The following is a 20,703-nucleotide window of genomic DNA, read 5'->3' on the forward strand; positions in this document are numbered from 1 at the left end:
TGGTGAATGTTATTCGAGCTGGGGAAGGAAAGACCTTTATATTTGGCATTTATTCGACACCTGAATGATGGGGATATGGAGCCATTGCTATTGGAATTCAACGTTACCATGGTAACAATCTGGATAACTTTGTATCTCAAACTTCTCTCTGTCGTTTCATTTGTCGCTGCAATTCACAGGGGAGGCGGAACATATTTGAGGGGGAAGGGGCGAGAAAAAAACCTTTTTGGCTCGGAAGGCTTCTTGTTTAAGTTGGTCTCCCCCTCCATCTGTCATTCCGCTGCCCCTAGCTGCATCGTCTAATCATTTTCTCCGTCTCTTTCTCTTTTATCTATCATTTTGCTCTCTTGCTTCTTTTTCTTTTTTCTGTCTTTATTTTCTTAAATGCATCAAACTCCCACTTGCTTTATACACTTCCGACAGCCATGTAACATGCATGCTAATCAATTATCGTATATTTTTGTATTTCCCCTTTTTATTTGGTTTCTGATCTTAATTAACAGAATCAGTATTTACAATGAATGCTTATGTTGTTTCCAATGTCTGGGGCCCGTCTTACAAAGAGTTGCGATTGATCCGATCACTTCTTGGGTCACATGATCATGGTCAAAGGTCATGTTGGGTCAATGGACGTAGTATATTATTCGAATGTATTCTTTTGTGAATAATAATTAAAAGTTTTTTTCAAAGTCAGCACTGTTGCTATATGGCATCGCGTAAATGCAGGCGAGACAGCCAGAGGCGTTCCACTTTTTAAAATTTAGAAAGAATCCAAGCATAACATTCAAGTCAACTGCAAGATAACATCACCGCGCATTCAAAATTGACTCGTACGCGTTATTGTTTTAACTCAGTCATGCGTGCATTATTAATGTCAAGATTGGCTGAAATGATAAAAGAGAGCATACCATTCCATTCATGTAAATGTCATTAAAAAAATAATTGTGACGGCAAACAATGAAACTGAAATGTGGTTTCATTTGTTCTGGAACGCATTGTACTTCGGATGCACACACATTCAACACATATGCTGATCTGAGAAATTTACAGACCGCGCGCTGGTTCATAAAATGCTCGTACAGGAGATAGACACTGGCATTTCTCGCTGACCTCTGGGGGAGGATGACCATCTTGAGAGGGTATTCTTCAAGTAAGTCAGTTGGTGATGGAAATCGGACAGATTGGACTCGAAGATACTACAGGTATGAAACTTGATGAATTGTCATTAGTCTACTCTAAAACAAAATAATTAAATAGACTAGATTATAGTATTCCGCTGGATGCATTATTTTACTATTTTGTTATTATTGTAAAGTCAGAGGTTTAGTTCTTAGGCTGCTATTTTCAGTGTATGAAATTAACCATTCAATAATGATAAAACAAATAAGATTAGTTAGTTGATTTTGACAAATTTTAATTAGTTAATTAATTTATGGGTTTAAACTTGGTAATCATTTTTTTATACAGAATGTGTAGTATTTCTACAAAATATTTGTTATCATAATCATGATTATCAAGTTTTAATGCGACTATTCTCGTTTATTGTTATTTGATATTCATGCATGTTATTCAAGGCCTTTGCACGTTTAAGTTACGTGTATCATTCATTATTGGTTTTTTTTAATCGTGATAGTCATTATTACTAACATTATCCTTCGTATCTCTAATGATATATTATTATCACCAAAGTAAGTATAGCTGTAGCTAACATCATAAGTAGTAGTAGTTGCTGTTATCAGTGCTCCGGCGAGTTAGAAGGAGTTAAGTAGGAATATTTTTCGTTGCTCTATACTACTGTGGGGGCGTCGTGGTCTAGCGATAACGACTCGCGTCTTTCAATTAGAGTGACGTGGGTTCGGATACCAGTCATGGCATGTTTTCTTTCAGCAAGAAATTTACCATATTGCATAGGCGGATCCAGGGGGGCGAGGGGCCCGCCCCCCTCCCTATTGGCGGAGCAAAAAAGGGAAAAGAATGAAAGAAAGTGAAAATACGAGGGAAGAGAGAGGATAAAAAAGAAGAGGCGGAAGACGGGTGAATAAAATAGAATGAGTGGAAGACTTCGTCAAAAATAAAAAGAATCTTTCATGTCACGTATACAAAGTTTTCGCTCGCGCTTCGCGCTCGCATTGCCTGTTAAGTGATTCAATATCTTGTTCAATATGGAGATTAAATATCAAGTTTGGAAGTCAATATACAGAACAGATTTCAAACTTTCATTATTTTGTGTGATTTACGAATCGATTTTTAAAAAGTGCTCTGTAAAAATGTCAGTTTTATGGTCTGAATATTAACAATTTCTGCTCGCGCTGCACTCTCGCAAATTCTGATTTATCAGGTACCTTTTATTTTCATGTATTCCATAAAGTTGTCAAAATATCCCTTTTCAGGTATGATTGCATGTCAAAACGTATCAGCTAGCGCGCTGCAGGCTCGCATTTTGATTGGCGAGTTATATATGTCTCAATATTGATTATACAACAAACTGCTTAAAATCCCCTTTTCATGACAGTGTATCAAAAAACCTGGTCGTGATTTGCACTCGCATTAATGGTTGAAATATATTAACTGATGCATCCTATTAATGATTACAAAAGTGCTTGAAATGTCCAGTTTTTAGGCCATAATATCATCAGATTTCGCGCCCTCATTAGGCATTAATGAATAAGATATTGATTTAAAAATTAAATTGTCCCTTTTTCATCTCGCGCTTAGCAAGAGGAATATTTATCATTTTCATAAGATAACATGACCTAAGGATGTCCTGGGGTCCGTTGCAGAAAGAGTTGCGTTTAAACGCAATTTAAAAAAATCAATCGCAAGTCCCTAATGCGCGCTGTTGATTGGTTGAAAAATCAAGTCACGCATGATTTTTAGAGTTGCGATTGATTGCAACTCTTTCTGCAACGGGCCCCTGGTCTTATGTCGAAACTCATAGTAATAATTATGACAACTATCAGCTCTTTGTTAAGTGCGAACAATATCCACGTCACAAGTGCTTCAAATATAGAGCTGAAATTGACTCTTTTTTTTAGTCGGAATAACAAATAGTTTCATCGCCCGCTTCACGCTCGCTTTGATTTTCATGATATAATGACGTATTTATACAATGCCTAGATTCTAGGTCTAAATATGAAACTAGCGCGCATGTTTATTCAGATACCCAACTTGTTCTCTTTTTAAATCATTGTTTCAGATCACAATATCAAATATGTTCTGCTCGCGCTTTGTGCTCGCATTACTAAGGTAGGAAGATCCCTTATTGCTCATTCTTTTCATGATTTACAAAAAATGAATAGAGTGTTCCGTTTTTAGGTCTAAATCTCGATTTTTTTTCTGGTCGCGCTTCGCGATCGCGTGAATTGTTTAGTAAGCTATCCTGTTCATTTTTCCATTCTTTATGTAGAAATGTCAAATGTTTCAGCTCGCGCTTTGCTCTTGCATTTTTGATTGTTGAAATATGTAACGTCTTCATTGCTAAGTGCAAGCAGTCCTTAAGAGGTACCTTTTCGATCAGTTCAAAACGTATACATATACAAATTTTCTGCTCATGCTTTGCGCTCACATTAGTAGTGTAAGGAAGATCCCCAATTATTCATCCTTTTCATGATTTATGAAACATGAATGTCTCGATAATTAAGTAGGTCTAGATCTCGAAATTTTCCGCTCGCGCTTCCATCAGTTGTTTAGTTACATACCTATTCTATCTAATTTACAAAGTGCTTAGAATTTCCATTCTGTAGGTAAAAATGTCAAAAAGTTTTAGCTCGCGATTCGCATTATTTAATTTGTCAAATATGTAACGTCTTCATGGCTAACTGCAAGCAGTCTTGAACAGGTACCTTTTCCATCAGTTCATTTCTACTCGCGCTTCGCGTTCGTAGTAATTATTTACTTGGATACACATCTTTATTCAGGATAACAAACATTGCACAGAATGTTCAAATTTTAGGGAAAAATACATAAGATTTCCCAAAAATTTTGCTCTCGCTTCGCGCTCGCATTATGTAAATAAGGATTATGATAATATATATTTATGTTGATTTATGAGAATAAAGCTAAGAAGTGACTATAAGGACTACCCCTTCAAAGAAACCAAAAATCATCTTCGAGTGGCCGATCGGGGAAAATATGGCTGAAAAAAATTCGCCCCCCCCCCCCTATTGGCGAAGGCTGTACTTGGCCCAGGTGAGGTGAATTGGTACCCGGTAATATTATTTTATTCCTTGAATGCTTTAGCGCCTATATGGCGGCTCAGCTACAGCCGGGGTAATAATATGATACCAAGTATCAAGCGCAGTACAGTCCCGGGAGGGGGGGGGGCACTCAGTATATAATGCATAGTGCACGTGCCGCGGAGGGGACTCCCATTTTTACACTCAAATTTCCGTTCCAAGGCATAACATTTTTGTCTTATTAAGAAAAAGAACAAAGAAAGCCGCTCCAAAGCATAGCATTTTCTTCTTATCGAGAAAAAAATGAGAAAGAATTCCGCTCCAAGGCTTCGCATATTTTTCGTTACGCCGTTCCGGTGAAAAGCGGCCGCAGAGCACTGTCCGACCATCGCCTCTGCGCGAGCGCACTCCAGTGGCGTAGCTACGGGGGGCCTGGGGGGGCATGTGCCCCCCCCCCTGAGATTTGGTGTGCCCCCCAGGTGCCCCCCCCCCCAGAAAAAATTGGCAGAGCAAAAAAAAAGAAAAGAAAAAAGGGAGAAAGAAAAAGGAAAAGAAGAAGAAAGACAGAAGAAAAAAAAGAAGAGGAAAATAAGAGGAGGAAGACTAGTGAATGAAATAATGTGAGGGGAAGACTTAGAAGCAATTAGAAAAAATATTTTCATGTTACTATGTAAATTTTTGCTGGCGCTTCGCGCCATAATTGCCTGTTTGATGGGATGCATATCTTGCTCAATAGGCTGATGTGGAGCAAGTTTTGAAGTCAATATGCAAAACATAGTTAGCTCGGACATCGAGCTTTCATTTTTTTTCATTTACAAATTTAAGTGCTCTGTAAAATGTCTGTTTTATGGTCTGCATATCAGCATTTTAAGCTCACGCTGCGTGGTCACATTGTTTGATTTGCCAAGTTCATATTGTCTACGTGTATTCCATAATGTTCCATTAAACAAATGTATTCAGAATGCCCAGATTTTATATCTAAATATTAAACATGCGCGATAGCGTGCATGTTCTTTATTTAAAATAAACTTAAATTATCCAGTTTTACATCAGAATATCAATAATTTTCTGCTCATGCACGCTTCACGATCGCATTATTAATGATACCCAATTGACTATATCCTATTTATGACTTACAAAATATGAATAGAGTGTCCCGCTTTTAGGTCTAAAATCTCAATTTTCTTCCTCTCGCGCTTCGCGCTCGCATCAATTGTTTAGTTACATACCTCTCCCATCAATTAATACAAAAAGTGCTTAGAATGATCATTTTTTAAGGTCGGAATGTAAAAAAATTTGCTCGCGCTTCGCGCTCGCATTATTGAAATATATACCATCTTCGTGGGTAACTGTAAGCAGTCCTTAACAGGTCCCTTTTCGATAATGCTAGAACAGTTGATAAAAATTTATGTTAGCGCTTGGGGGTACATACGAATCTTGTTCAGGATCACACATAACATTGCCCAGAAATTTAATTTCAGGAAAAAAATACATCAAAGTAAAAAAAAAAAATCGCTCGCGCTTCGCGCTCGCACTTTTTATAAGGCTTATGAGATTATTTTATGTTTATTTTGTTTTATAAGAATAAAACTAACAAGTGACTGATATAGGTGAAGATAAATTTGGGCCCCGTCCGCTATTGGCGAAAGACGGATCCGCCCTTGTGGACACATACACACACACCGGAAAAATGGCCGGTGCCCCCCCCCTGAAAAAGCAAAGACCCCCAGTGCCCCCCCCGGGAAAAAAATCCTAGCTACGCCACTGGCGCACTCGGCGGCCGTGCCGCCGGGCTAGCTGCATCATGCACGCAAACCCATTCCATAGGGATGCATACGCACTCACGCGTTGGCGATCCGTTCCTAGGACCCCCGTTTTCACAAACATTTGTAGTTCCGAGGACCCTCCTTTTTACAATAAACCCGCTCCAAGGCCCCCTTTTTTTGTCTCGCCCGCCGCACATGCACCCCTACCACTATTTGGGTCGAGTGCCCCCTTCCCCCGGGAGTAGAGTACATGAAATTATAGCGGCTGCGCTATATAAACGAACCATATTATTATTACTACTACTTCTACTACCCGTCTACTACTACTACTACTTCTACTACTACTACTACTACTACTACTACTACTACTACTACTACTACTACTACTACTACTACTACTACTACTACTACTACTACTACTACTTCTACTACCCGTCTACTACTACTACTCCTTCTACTACTACTACTACTACTACTACTACTACTACTACTACTACTACTACTACTACTACTACTACTACTACTACTTCTACTACTACTACTACTACTACTACTACTACTACTACTACATGCTGCTGCTACTACTACTGCTACAATACTACTACTACTACTACTACTACTCTACTACTACTTCTACCATTACTACTACCATGACTACAACTACTACTACTACTACGACTACTACTACTACTACTACCACTACTACTGCTACTACCACTACTACTGCTACTACTACTGCTACTACTACTGATACTACTACTACTACTTCTGCTGCTGCTGCTGCTACTACTACTGATACTACTACTGCTACTGCTACTACTGATACTACTACCACCATAAAAAAATAATAATTAGATAGTCATTTAAACGTTTGTGTACACGGTTTTGGCAAAAAAAGTGAAGCCCCCGCATCCCACCCCCGTCTCCACGGCCCCTGTTGACAATCTCTTTCGATGTATTTTTATTTTTACTTTCATGAATGTTCTTTCTCATTTTTGTATTTGTCCAATATGTACCCATGTTTATAGTCAAATTTAAGATTAGCTTATATTTATGGAGATTGTTATTCAAAGAAGTATTTAACTTTCGGTGAGAAAAGCTGAAGAACGAATAACACCTAAAGTATTGGTAGATGACCATTATTGTAATCATGACCAGTAGACGTTGATTCTCGAGATGATTTCGTACTATAATACATAAGTCATATTTCAATTTCAAAAGGATACGGTATCCGAAAAAAGACGTGCGAATAGAATTTAAAAAAAGATGAACACATTACGATTTTGTTTACTTTCTCTTTCATTCTCTTCTTCACTTGATGAAATATTAGACATAACTTTTCAAAGAGTTGAAAAATATATAGAAAAACCAGCCCGGACCCAAAAGTGAAGTTAGCAAATCATAGTCCAATCAAATGGTTATAAAACAGCAATGCGAACTCGATGCATTTTCAGCCGCTTAATTGCCAACTGAGTATTTTGCTGGAGCTACAGTACCTACGATTATCATGCTTCAAAATAGGATTTATTGTGCTTTTTACCAGCCTCAAAACCATGTCGTCATGTTGTGTTAGAAGTGTTGTGATTCCATAGGATTTGACAGCAGGCGCGTAGCCAGGGGGGGGGCCGGGAGCGGTCGCCCCCCAAAAAAACGTCCCCAAAAAGAAAAAAAAAGAAGGGAAAAAAGAGAGGAGAAAAGGAAAAGAGAAGGGAGGAAAGGTAGCTTTGTGTTTTTTTTCTTTATTTTTTTCTCAAAAGAGAAACTCCGTCACTCTTCTTGCTCTAAATTTATATATGAATTTTGCTTCCGCGCTGCGCGCGGTTAAATGACAATATTGAAGTTCTCCATTGTTTCCCCCACCTTTTCTCTAACCTCGCCTGTTTTTCCACCACAGCTGTGTGCTTCTTGCCAGTTAAAGTTAAAATTGTATACATTAGGGCATGACTTTGAGTAAGGTTAGGCCGAAGTAAAATATATGAAGCTATCTTTTTTTTCAATTGATCGCGCAACTTCTGGTCTGGTCGGCTCCGAGTGGGTAAAATCTTTATATCAGTTTCTGTCGTCACCTCCATAAAGTCAACTTCTCCCGCTTTTCAGCTCATTACTAAACAACCATAATTTGGGGGCAAACATGTTCCTAATTTAAAAAGAGGAAGGTATGAAATTCGTGTCGTAATAAATAAAAAAATACAATATTTTTTATCAAATTGTATTAAACTTCATGTCATTTCCCTGTTATCATTCATCTCCTGTCCTGTTTTGCGCCCTCAGTTTGAAATTTTGAATGACACGTAGGTTTCTTTATATTCAAAATGAAGCGCTTCAGGATAAGTAAAAAAAATTAGGCATCCTTTTTTTATATAGATAGATAATTTCAATTAATCACAGATGTTTCAACTTTTTGCGCACTATTTCCTTTGTAATAAAATTCAATAATCTTAGAAAATCAATTGAATCAGAGCCGATTGGTTATTAGAGATATCTACATTCGATGAAACGTTCGCCCTTTGAAATTTCAGAGTTTCATTGCTCTGCGCGGGGAGAAATATCTTCCTCTACCAATCTTCTCTGTTTTGCGAGTTAAAATATGCACTGTTGCTAAATTGTTTGTAATCAAATCTGATCTTTCCAAAGAAAGTATTCAATATATCTTTGAGAATACCCTTTTCTCGGGACCCTTTTTATGGCAAGAAAATTGATAAAACGCTTTAGCTTCCGCGCTTCGCGCGGAGTTATCATTTTTATTTCCTCCGTTGTATACTTCTTGTGCGTTCACAATCACTTTTGAAAACAAGGTTCGAAATCGCAATATAGTCAACCGAATTGGAGGTACTAGAGACAAGACAAACGGCTTCTTTTCATTTTAATTTATGAAACACTAAAAGCTTCGCGAAGGGAGGGGGAAACTCCCCCCCTGCACCCACCCGCTAGGGAGCGCGCTACGCGCGCTCTAAAAGTGTTGGCACGCTTCGCGTGCATTCACCGCCCCCTCCAAAATGAAATCCTGGCTACGCGATTGTTTGGCAGAGAAAACCTGGGTGATTGTCCTGCTTTTCAAATTGCGCAGTTTATTTTCCTTCACTTTTATCTTTATAATAAATGTATTTTCTGGCAAGCTCAAATGATACTGCAATCTTCAACTTTTGACTGGTATTTGCCATAAGTTATTTTTCGCTTATCTCGGGCAGCTTTCCATTTTCTTCTGTATTCAGATTATGTTTAACAACTTTTCCTATAGCAAATTAATCGTAATTGGAGCCACAAACAGAGAAATAGAAAACAATAGTGTAGACTATAAGTTTCCATTCACATTAAGGGGTGCCAGTTTCCTCCGCAATTAAAAAAATGAACTCATAACTATCTTAAAATAATAAAATAAGCCATTCGCTCTTCGCAAAAAATGATATCACGACCTCCTGGTGACAGACGTTACGTAATTCAGGCCGTAAGCTTGTTAAAGCAAGAAAATAATAGGTCCATCATGATGAAAACCACTGTCGAAACTCATTAAGTAAAGATTTCCTTTGAGCAAAAGACTCGGCTGTCAAGCGGTATATGTTAAAGTTCTTTTGATGAAAACTCTAATTTGAGAAAGCAATGAAAATAACTTTAGCAGAGACTAATGAGCTAAGCTTGTAATTCTGTGCTAAAGAAGCTTATTAGTCTCTGCTAAAGTTATTTTCATTGCTTTCTCAAATGACAATTTTCTGCTTAACCCTTATTTAACGGAGGTGGGAGGGGGAAGGGGGTGGTGTCAATTTGACATTTACATAAGAAATTATTTATATTTTGAGCAACAGGGCGCTGACGCCTCACCCACTCACTAATTCTTTGATATTTTGTTTTATGAAATATTAAATATTCGAATTTTCTCCTCAATGCCCTGCAAAACAAAGTTTTATTCATCCCTGAACATGCACTCCAAAAAAAAGGTTGAGTAAACATTTACCCAATATTAGATTAGAAAGGGAAAAGCATGTTTGCTGCGTAATTATTTCCTTCATATTGGGTAGAATGCAAGTTCAACGGGTAAATTTCAACGCAACATTGCGTAAAATTTACAAAGTATTTGGTATCATTTTTACTCATCCAGCAAGCATACATGTTCCCATGTTAACCAATATTGGGTAAAATGATTTTAGATTGTGGTATTCCCATAGTTTTAACACTTTGAGGTTCACTCCTGTAAATGTCAAATCTGTAAAAAATAAAAAAGTTTTATGTAATTCAAACGACACAAAAGAAGAAATAGTGAGTGATGGACGTCATTGACTCTCTAATTATTTGACGGTGAGTTGTGCGTGAGGTGAGTTGTTTTGTAAAAAAAAAAGATAAGCGGAAATTCAAACTATAATAATTTTTGTTTTTCACATCCGACTTTGATAAAAAAAATCGACATTATGCTTGTTGGATTTTCTCTTTTGTTTCAAATCAGCATTTTCCTGGGGTGTAACTGACCTTCAAATGCAATCAAATTATCAATTTAGCAGCTCTGTGTGCGTGACTATCATCTTTTGTCTGTCTTATATTTAAACGTCATTTCTTTCATAAAAACCAAGCGAACTTCCCTCTTAAAATAATCAATAAAGTATGCATGTTGTTGATGCATTTGTCTGTTCCTTCCCTGGGGCCCGTTGCAGAAAGAGTTGCAATCAATCGCAATTCCAAAAATCACGCGCAACTTGATTTTCAACCAATCAACAGCGCGTATTTCGGACTTGCGATTGATTTTTTGACTTGCGTTTAAACGCAACTCTTTCTTCAACGGGCCCCAGTTCTCAATTCAGGCCAAGACACATCAACCAAACCGAGTCGAAGACGACCGAATCTATTACATTATCGATCGGTTTTTTTAAAATCAGTTTCATATTAATGTGACTGAGCCATTACGAGCAAGTCATTTTACCGTCCCTTTCAATGATTCCAGTGATAAATAAGGCTGATGAGTGCGTGTGAAACCAAACCAGGGCTCCGTAACACAAAGATTAGCGATCAATCGCTAAATCAACTGACCAATCATTATCAACGTTACACGCGCATTAGGTTTAAAATATTGACCAGGGACCAATCAGAGCGGTTTTTTCATATTTGCAATTCATCGCAAACCTTTGTGTTACGGAGCCCAGAACATGATAAGGAAGAATCGCGAAAGCTAATCAGAGTCACGATTACAATAGTAATCATCATTACAATGATCATTCAAAATTCACGCGTGAATCGGCCCTTTGACCATTTAGAACCACACGCCTATCACCTGTTTTTATGGTTTTAAAACACACCATCCGCCAATAACTGGAAATTTTGGTTGAAACGATTAATTTTCTTCAAGAAATCGGAAAGGGGTTTTATTTTTTCCTTCTGCTCACCGGAATTTGTACACTCTAAAATAGGATTGGTCAAATTGACCAATCTGTTGGTTAATATGTGTCCGACCGATAAAATTGGTGAAAAGCAACCAAATTATTGGTTCAAATCGACCAAAATTTTGGTTGATATTGACCAATTTTATCGGTCGGACACATATTAACCAACAGATTGGTCATTGTGACCAATCCTTTTTAAGAGTGTAGATGGTTTATACCAGAGAGCTATTAATAGCTCTGTTAGCTCCATGGTTTATACACAAGTGGACCTGTTGCAGAAAGATTTGCGTTGAAACGCAAGTCAAAAAATCAATCGCAAGTCAAAAATGCAAGCTGTTGATTGATTGAAAATCAAGTTGCGCATGATTTTTAGATTAGCGTTTGATTGCAACTTTTTTCTGCAACGGGCCCCTGATGAGTCAGCGAAAGACTAACATCACGATTTGTTTTGTGTTTCATATAATTTTATATCAGTATGAATAATATAGGCCTAATAATCATGCACTCTATAGTGCACTCTTATGGACTGGAATTTGCATCTTTTGAGAGTGTTTTATAGCTCCTTCTGGAGTGAAATTGTATAAAAAAAAATAAGCACAGTTCACTCCAGGAGCTATCACCCACTCTCAAAAGATTAAAATCCCACTCCAAAATGACTGGTCCCCTTGTCTCACTATGACAGAGATGGGGGTGATTAAGGAACCAGGTTAGCGAATAAGAAATTGAAATTACATCAAAATATGAATAAAATGACAATCATAATGATAGCGTTTTTATTCTACGAGGTGCTCAAATGTTTCACTAACATGATTGAACTCTTTTATAATAGCCCGCATTCATTAAAAGGCGTGTTAAGGTTTTGAATGCAATACTTCCGGTTTTTGTTTCATATTGCCTAAGCTTCCTAAAAAGTAGATATATTCTTTATCATTATATTCAAAAATGATTAAATTGGGAAGAAAAATGCGAGCGTTCCATAAATGTATGCAGGCGAGTTTATTCAAACAATTTTCCACCATCCTACATCGCCCAACCGCAAAGAAAATCGATCGGTGAGAAAATGAATAAAACATAAATACAAACAAATAAAAAGAGAAATTTTCTCAACACATTGGACAAATCGGTGACTATATGCGAGACAGTGAAGAACCACAACTTTACATAATTATTCAAATGTAATATTTGTTTAAGAGGAAAGCGCATATATGGTACAGAATGGTACAATATAATTCTTTGCAGTCTCTTTCTTATATACATATCATCTAAAATACACTTGTGTTATCAAGGAAAATGAAAGACACATAAACACATGTCGAATAAAGATACATTCTTTACCTGATTCTGTTTATGTGGGGGGGGGGGGGAGGTGTCATGTAGAAGTACAATAGATTGAAACAACCCCAAAAGGACCCATTCACAATGTGTACTTTCCATCCATGATCTTACCCAATCCAAGTCCATTATAACACAGAATCGGATGGGGTATCAAATAATTCATCTTAATATGTCTTTGGTATGTACTTGTGGTGATCGTAGGTTTCTGTTATTCCGAAAGTTCGTTATTCCGAAACAGGCAATATACGAAAAGGTTCGCGGGCTCGGGAAAAGAAAAAAAATAAGAACAAAAGTGTTTGAAAATTCCAACATTTGTGGCATGACTGGTGTACAGATGGAGGGCTTTTGGGCAATTGCCCCCCCCCCCCAAAAAAAAAGAAAGAGAAATGAAATAAAAGAAAAGTAAACTGGGTAAAATAGGATGTTATCTTCCAATACTTTGTAAAAATCTATCATAGAATCGTTTTGGGAAGGGAAATATAATTCTCGCTTGGGACTCGCTTTTTGATTAACGAAGATTCTGAATAAAGAACCTTATGCAAACTTCGGAAGAGCGAACATTCGTAATAACGTTCATTTGGAACAACGATCGAGCTGTAAAAAGTCAGTTTCTATTGTCATATCATAATATCTTCGTAGGAGTTTACTTGCACGTACATTTCAAGCCAACATTATGTCGACATTCGAATTTTCCTTAGTCGACTTGGCAATATGTCGCCAGCATGGCATTTACCTTTTATTAAGATGGCGACTTTGTATAAATAAAGTTGATATATATCACCAGGTAACTTTTCGTAAGTCGACCTGGCAAGATATCCTTTTTTGCAAAAAATAAAAGCCGACTTGGCAATACATCTTATGTCGAAATGTCATTTTACAAAGTAGAAGAAGTCGTCATGATTTGAGATTAAATGACTTATTAAGCTTAAGGTTTTATAAAAAAAAATATCCGCATATCGCAGCTAATTAGGCTGATTTGCATTGGATTTACAAAGTATGACAATGAAAGAATGATATAGCAAATCAAACATTACAAATGTACTATTAACAAATAAAACGATAAACACATTAGGTAACCTAGCTGACAGATTAAGGAAAAGATGACCGGAGTATAAAGAAGAGGGGGAAAGAAGATTCAATAGATAGGGGATGAGGTAGATGAGAAAGGGTGCAGGAGGAAGATAAAAGGACGGGATAGAGTGAAAGAAGAGCAGTAATACACAACAGTCACTGATTTAAACCAATACGGAGAAAACTGAAGAGCGGGGAACATAGCTCGTTGAATTTTAAAGAAATGTAATACGGTAATGATATGTAAATGAAGTTGGCAATGTTTTCGAAACTACACATAAAAAACTGTGGTGTTAACCGGTGCACATGGAGGACCACACCAGTTATTTTACACCGGTGTTAAATTGGTGGTGTTAGTTTTACAATGGGTTTTATTACAACACTTATGGTTGTTACATTTAATCTCTTTGGTGTTATGTTCAATCTCTAGGGTGTTATTTTAACACCTCCGGGTGTGGTCCTCTATTAACACCAATTGGTGTCATTTTTAACACCACAGTTTTTACAGTGTAAAGACAATTGTACGGGTCTAGAGTCTATAATGTTCACAAGAAATGTCAAATTATAACAGAAGAAAGCAGGTGAAGTACAAGAACTTGAAACATATATACTAGGAATCATGGTGGTAATTATTATCTGACAATATAAACATACTACGAACTCCAGTTATCCAATTGGTTCCAGTTAGAATTTCCAGTTACCCAATTGGTTCAAGTTAGGATTTCCAGTTACCAAACTGGTTCCAGTTAGAAATCATTTCCAGTTATACCCAATTGGTTCCAGTTAGAATTTCCAGTTGCCCAACTGGTTTCAACGGGAAATTGTTAAATTCCAGTTAAAACCAATTGAAACCAGTTGGAAATCAAACTGGTTTAAATTGGATTTTGCCATTTTGGTCCTGGGAGTCAAACGACTTTGGCCAATATTTTTAAAGCATCAATCGGTAATGTTCTAGGATTTCTATTTTTTAGCGCTCTTCTCCTTTCTTTTAACACAGTCATGGACCTCTACAACGCCAACATTTCGGCAACCATGATGACTGAAGAAGGTGAGACTGAAGGGATGCAGACTGCTCTAACCAACCCTGTGCAAATGGGAACTGCGCGAATGCAGCAAATAAACGCCGTAATTACGATCGGTATTTCCCTGGCGAGCAGTGTCCTATCCCTCATCTTAAACACCCTGAACATCATGGTCGCCACAAACAAGCATTTCAATCTCCCCGTTAGTAACTGCGTCGGCATCGTGTCAATGTCTTTAGCAGATATGATCATCGGTTTAGCCACAATAATACGGTTTTCTTTCAGTTTCTGGCAGCGGTTCATCTGCCGTGTACACCTGGTTATATCGGTTACGGGTGTCCGGGTATCCGTCGTCTCCTTAATCCTCATCATTGTCGATCGCTACGTGGCCATCATCCATCCGTTCAGGCACCAGCGTTACGCAACGAAGAAGTTCTGCGTCGTGCTCGTAGTCGTGATGTGGATTCTGACAGCATTTGCCAACATCCTCGAAAATGCTAACGGTACCTACTTTTACGACCCCAATCGGCGCATATGCGATGTTCAGCTCTCGTTAACGCGTCTTCTCGTGTCGACGATATTAGTCTACTTCGTACCGTTGTCAACTATGCTTGTCATCTACATTCATCTCCTCGTTGTTGTCCGACAGTTGATCCTCGATATGAACCGAATCCATCCGGTCAGAGACTATTCGGTCTCCAACCGGGTTACGTTTAGCACTACTTTCTCCGACCGTACGCTCCCTGAAGCTTCGATCCCAGGACCAAGTACGAATGGCGAGATGCAAGGAGGTGGCATCGTCAATGCCTCACATCAGAATGACCACACCGGGCAGTTCAAGCTTATCCTGACCTTCTTCGCAGTCACCGCAGCCTTCACCGTAACCACGGTCCCCAACAGAATTGTGCGTCTTATGGCTATCTTCAAAGGACCCCTCTCGGTATCCCCTGGGCTAACCCTCTTTTGCAGAGTCCTTGTCATCAGCGGAAGTTGGCTGAATTTTTTCATCTTTTCGGTCATGAACCACAACTTCCGGTTAACACTAAAACACATTTTTAGACGTAGGTGCGCTGGACATTGCCACTGCTGAAACCTCCGGGGGGCCAGTCAAATATATTGCTGTACTGACACAGGCATGACCAAGGAATTTCCAAAAACCCTCTAAACGAGTTTTTCTCTGTGTGCAAAATATCCCCCTAAACAAGTTTTTCGCGGCTTTATTTACACATTTTGGCCCCTAAACAAGTTGTCGCCAAAATATCATCTCGAAGAAAAAGCTTTTGGGGAAAAACATACCCTAAATACGTTTGACCCCGCGATTGACCATTGACCAGTCTTTCAAAACCACCCTTTTTCTTGAAAATCGGTGTTTTTGATACCCTTAACGAGTCCAAAACTGAAAATACCCCTTTAAACGCGTTTTCTGGTCATGCGTGTGTACAGCATTGACTCCCCCCGGGCTAAAACCATGTTATTAGGGACCCAATAAGATCGTACTTTCGCATTCACTTGCGCAGACATTTTCTACAATGCATCAATTCCTCTGAAAACACAAGTAGACTGGGACATAGCAGATCTTCTGAAGTTTTGGACCAGAGAAAAATCGCCAATGTGCCCTTTGTTCAAAGTCCGGCACGACACTGCTCTTTTAATCGATTTTCGACAAAAACTGTTTGTGGTTGAAGCCCGGGGGGGGGGGGCACTTCCATTCACGAGTGGATACCATGCGCGACCATGGGGTCTCGAAAAGCACCCTAAACACGTAATTTCCATATTCTGAAAATGCACAAGTATTGGCGTGTGAAACCCTACCCTTAACAAGACTTTTTAGTATTGGAAACAAAACGATACTCTTTGCAAATCATTATTTTTGTGTTTTTGACACCCTTATCACGTTACGTACGTAACGTTCCCTATCGTGAAAAAGTCATCCTTTTTACTTGTTTTTTTTTTGGTCACGCATGGTATCCACTCGTCAATGTAAGTGGCCCCCTGGGGGTTGAAGGGATTTTGAAAAAGGATTCTTCGTGTTATAGGCTGTCTATGCGTGGTGATTGCGGAAACTCCCTGGAGTTAGATGTTGAGAACTTCACGGCTGAAGGGGATGGCAGATTCACATCAAGATCGATCTCTGCACGTGTTCGGTACCCCCTCCCGAGCAAGCGCAGAGATCGGGGGGGGGGGGGGCACTTACATTGACGAGTGGATACCATGCGCGACCAAAAAAAACATAAAAAAGGATGTCTTTTTCACGATAGGGCACGTTACGTACGTAACGTGATAAGGCAGTCAAAAACACAAAAATAATGAAAAAAGGGTATCTATTTCGCTAGGAAATTTACGTACTTAGGGTCGATTTTGCGGGGATGATAAAACAAAATTAAACTGTTTTATAAAGGATGTCCTTTTCCCCACACTACGTGTTTAGAGTCCGATTTGCGTGAGGTGTAGAAGGTGGGGTCGTACTAAACCAAATAAGGTAAAGCCGACGACCGAAGGACCCTCAACAATAAAACATTCATGTACTTGTTTAGGGGTTCATTTCAGTTCAATTCAAGGTTTATTAAAAACATGAGTCGCAGCCAAATGGCTGAATTGTTCATGTATACAAAGTAAAAACAATAAAAAGACTCATTACATATTTCAAACATTAAAAAACAGTAAACTTTGTAAAAACTGACATGAGAAATATGTGTATAGGCAAGAATACTTTGGCAAAGAAAATTTATATACATGTACATAAGATAATGAGGAAATAGTAAATTAAAAATAATAAAAACAAAATACGTAAACGTTTGTAAAAGATCAATAAAAAAAAGAGTTGATTTCCTCATTCATTAAAAAACTTGATGTTGCAAGTAGGCTGGTATTGCTTTCAAATGAGCAATGGGTTTATTGATTGGGCATGTCTTTATTCAGGAGATCTATGAAATATGGTATGGGGCTATTGCGAAATCGATTTGTCTTACATTTGTATTGCTGATATCTAGGAGTATGTCGGAGATTGATGGTTAAGTTTTTTGGAGGAGGTAACCAGGTACTGAATGTTGGATATTTGGTTACAGATATTGCGAAATCCAGGCTGAGTTTCTCCCTTCTGTATTCCAGAGTAGGAATTTCACATGATAGGCAAGCACTGGCATAATCTGTGTAGTTTGGGCCCAACATGATTCTACAAGCTCTTTTTTAATTTGCTCTAAACTTCTTACATGTTTCTTTGTAAGCCCACCATTAAAAACTGGGGTGCAATATTCCATAACAGGACGAATGTAGCCCATGTATACCAATTTCAGATCCGATAGAGACAGCCCATATCGCTTCAAAAGCCTAAACATGTACAACTTCCTGTTACATTTTTTGATGATTTCCATGATATGTAGGTCCCATTTTAGATTGGATTGGACGATTACACCAAGAATTTTAACATATTGAAGTTTTTGTAGAGGTAAGTTATTAATATGAAAGCTTGGCTCAGCAGGAGGATATTTGGAGAATGTCACAGTTAGTGAAGAACATTTTGAAGGGTCCAACTTCATGTGGTTAAGGGCAAGGACCACTGATCCAGATTGTATAATGTAGATTGTAAGTCAGAAGGATAATTTTCTTTACGACATTCCAACAAAGTATATCGTCTACATATTTATAGCAATCGACTGATGTGTTTTCACAAGCATCATTTATCATAATCAGGAAGAGGATAGGGCCTAATTTAGTCCCTTGGGGCACGCCAGCGTGATTGGGTGAGTAATTAGACAAAGTGCCTTGATATTTTACACATTGTTGACGATTTTCCAAAAAACTTATAATCCATTTAATGATACAAGGTCGAACATTGAGTTAGATCAACTTCATAACGAGGATGTTATGATCCAGCCTATCAACAGCCTTTGTGAAATCGGTACACACAATTGTGGATAGACTCTTGCTCTTTTCGCCATTCTCATACATTTTGTGGAGCAAACTCACAAGATAATGAGTGGTCGAAAAACCAGATCGGTTTCCGAATTGTCGTGAGTCAATTTTGTCAGTGATATCTTGAAGAAGCCATTTGGCTATAAAAGATTCTGCAATTTTTGCAAATTGACTTGTTAATGCGATTGGTCTGAGATTGTTAATGGTTGCCGGTAATGAGTTCGGAATTGGTGTTATTTGAGCTGCTTTCCATTGTTGTGGTACTATTCCTGTATGGAATGATAGGTTCATCAAATCAGTTAAAGGTACACACAATTCATATGCAAATTCTTTCAAAATCCTGAGAGGTAAATCATGAGTTAATCCAGCTTTACCAGTCCGCAATTTCCGTAGCTTTAATTAAGTACACATCATAAATTTGAACATGAGGACATGAGCATGGACATGGTAAGAAAGCAGGTAAAGACGCTTTGTCAAAAGGGGAATGTCAGTTGCGATTGAAACAAAATGCTTGTTAATCGCATCCGCTACCAAATTCAGTTGATTGGGATCAGTACCAGGGATTTCGATATTTACCGGGTCAGTATTCCTATTGGTAAGCACTTTTATTTGCTTGTACCATGCTGATGGGTTGTCGGTTTTTAGGTTACTAACACGGGTGCTGTAATAATGACGTTTAGCATCAGATAAGGAGCGAATTACTTTATTTCTGAGCTTGCGCCATAATGTTTTGTTGCCTTTTTTGAAGGCCTTTTGCCTACTCCTGATCAATGATTTGACATATGGAGTTATCCATGGTTTATCAACATTGTAGAAACGTACTTCTTTCGTTGGTAAGTACCGGTCTAAGTTTGCCATTGTTTCGCATAGTAATAACTCACATTTTTTGGATGGATCTTTCATTTGGTAGACTTCTTCCCACGAATGTCCTGTGATCCATTGTCCGAAATCCCTCAATCCACTATTTCTTAATGGACGAACTATCCTACCCTTGACAATTGTCTGTTATATGATTTCATGTGTTGCCACAGCACACAGTTGTGGTCACTTAGACCAAGAGGTGAGAGTATTGAAACAGGTGAGTAAAACTGGTCAAAATTTGTGATTATTTTATCCAAAATGTTGTTGCCTCTAGTAGCTTGTTTAACAACCTGAGTAAATCGATCATTTCTTAGTAAAGGTTGAATGTTTAAATCATTGGTGTCACCAACAATGGCTATTCCTGCATCAGGATATTGCATTAATAAATCATCAATGACTGTGGTGTAATGATTCAAATATTCATCCTCATTATGATTCTTGGGAGGAAAATATGTGACACACATTATGATACATGACATTTGTCTAGGTAGACGTATTGGTCTTATCATTACCCACATAGCTTCAACATTATCAGGTGAGTCGATTTGTAGGGCACGAGGCTTCATTGATTGTTTTACATATAATGCAACGCCTCCGCCTTTCTTTCCTACTCGAGGTTCGGAAAACATTTCATAATTTGGGAGGGGGAAAAAATTATAATGGTGTATCTGGGTTTAGCCACGTCTCTGTTAATGCTAGAACGTCAGCGTTTTGGTTTCTTGATACCATTTCTAATTCATCTACCTTATTGTTAAGGTTTGTTAATAACACAACAGGTATATTCAGGGAATATTTGCCAAGATTGCCAAAATTGTCGTTTTGTTTCCAATACTTGTTAAGGGTAGGGTTTCACACACCAATACTTTTTAAAGGGGTGCATTTTCAGAATATGGAAATACGTGTTCAGGGTGTTTTTCGAGACCCCATGGTCGCGCATGGTATCCACTCGTGAATGGAAGTGCCCCCCCCCCCCGGCCCCGGTACATAGAAAATAAAATTCAGCACTGCGCTGCATGGATTGGTCCTATGGTTGATGAATCATGTGATTCTGTCCTCTTTGCCTTCATTTACCAAAATTCCTTATTATTGCAAAATCTATGTAACACACTTTAACAATCCTAAAATTTGGAATTTGACTTTTTAATATCTTCATATTTGAAGTTAGTCCTTATCGCATACTAAAAAAATCGGCTGGTTA

The 20,703-nt window shown here is 38.2% G+C and overlaps 1 protein-coding gene across 1 annotated transcript; it reads left to right on the forward strand.

Moving 5' to 3' along the window:
* The first annotated feature begins 1,033 nt into the window (after nucleotides 1-1,033).
* Nucleotides 1,034-16,079, forward strand: LOC121416514 (histamine H2 receptor-like). The gene is made up of 2 exons (XM_041610006.1): nucleotides 1,034-1,202; nucleotides 14,708-16,079. The coding sequence occupies exons 1-2, from the start codon at nucleotides 1,166-1,168 to the stop codon at nucleotides 15,820-15,822; spliced, it is 1,152 nt and encodes a 383-aa protein (XP_041465940.1). The 5' UTR covers nucleotides 1,034-1,165; the 3' UTR covers nucleotides 15,823-16,079.
* The last annotated feature ends 4,624 nt before the right edge of the window (nucleotides 16,080-20,703 follow it).

The sequence above is a fragment of the Lytechinus variegatus genome, chromosome 6, assembly GCF_018143015.1.
Source record: "Lytechinus variegatus isolate NC3 chromosome 6, Lvar_3.0, whole genome shotgun sequence".
NCBI lineage: Eukaryota > Metazoa > Echinodermata > Echinoidea > Temnopleuroida > Toxopneustidae > Lytechinus > Lytechinus variegatus.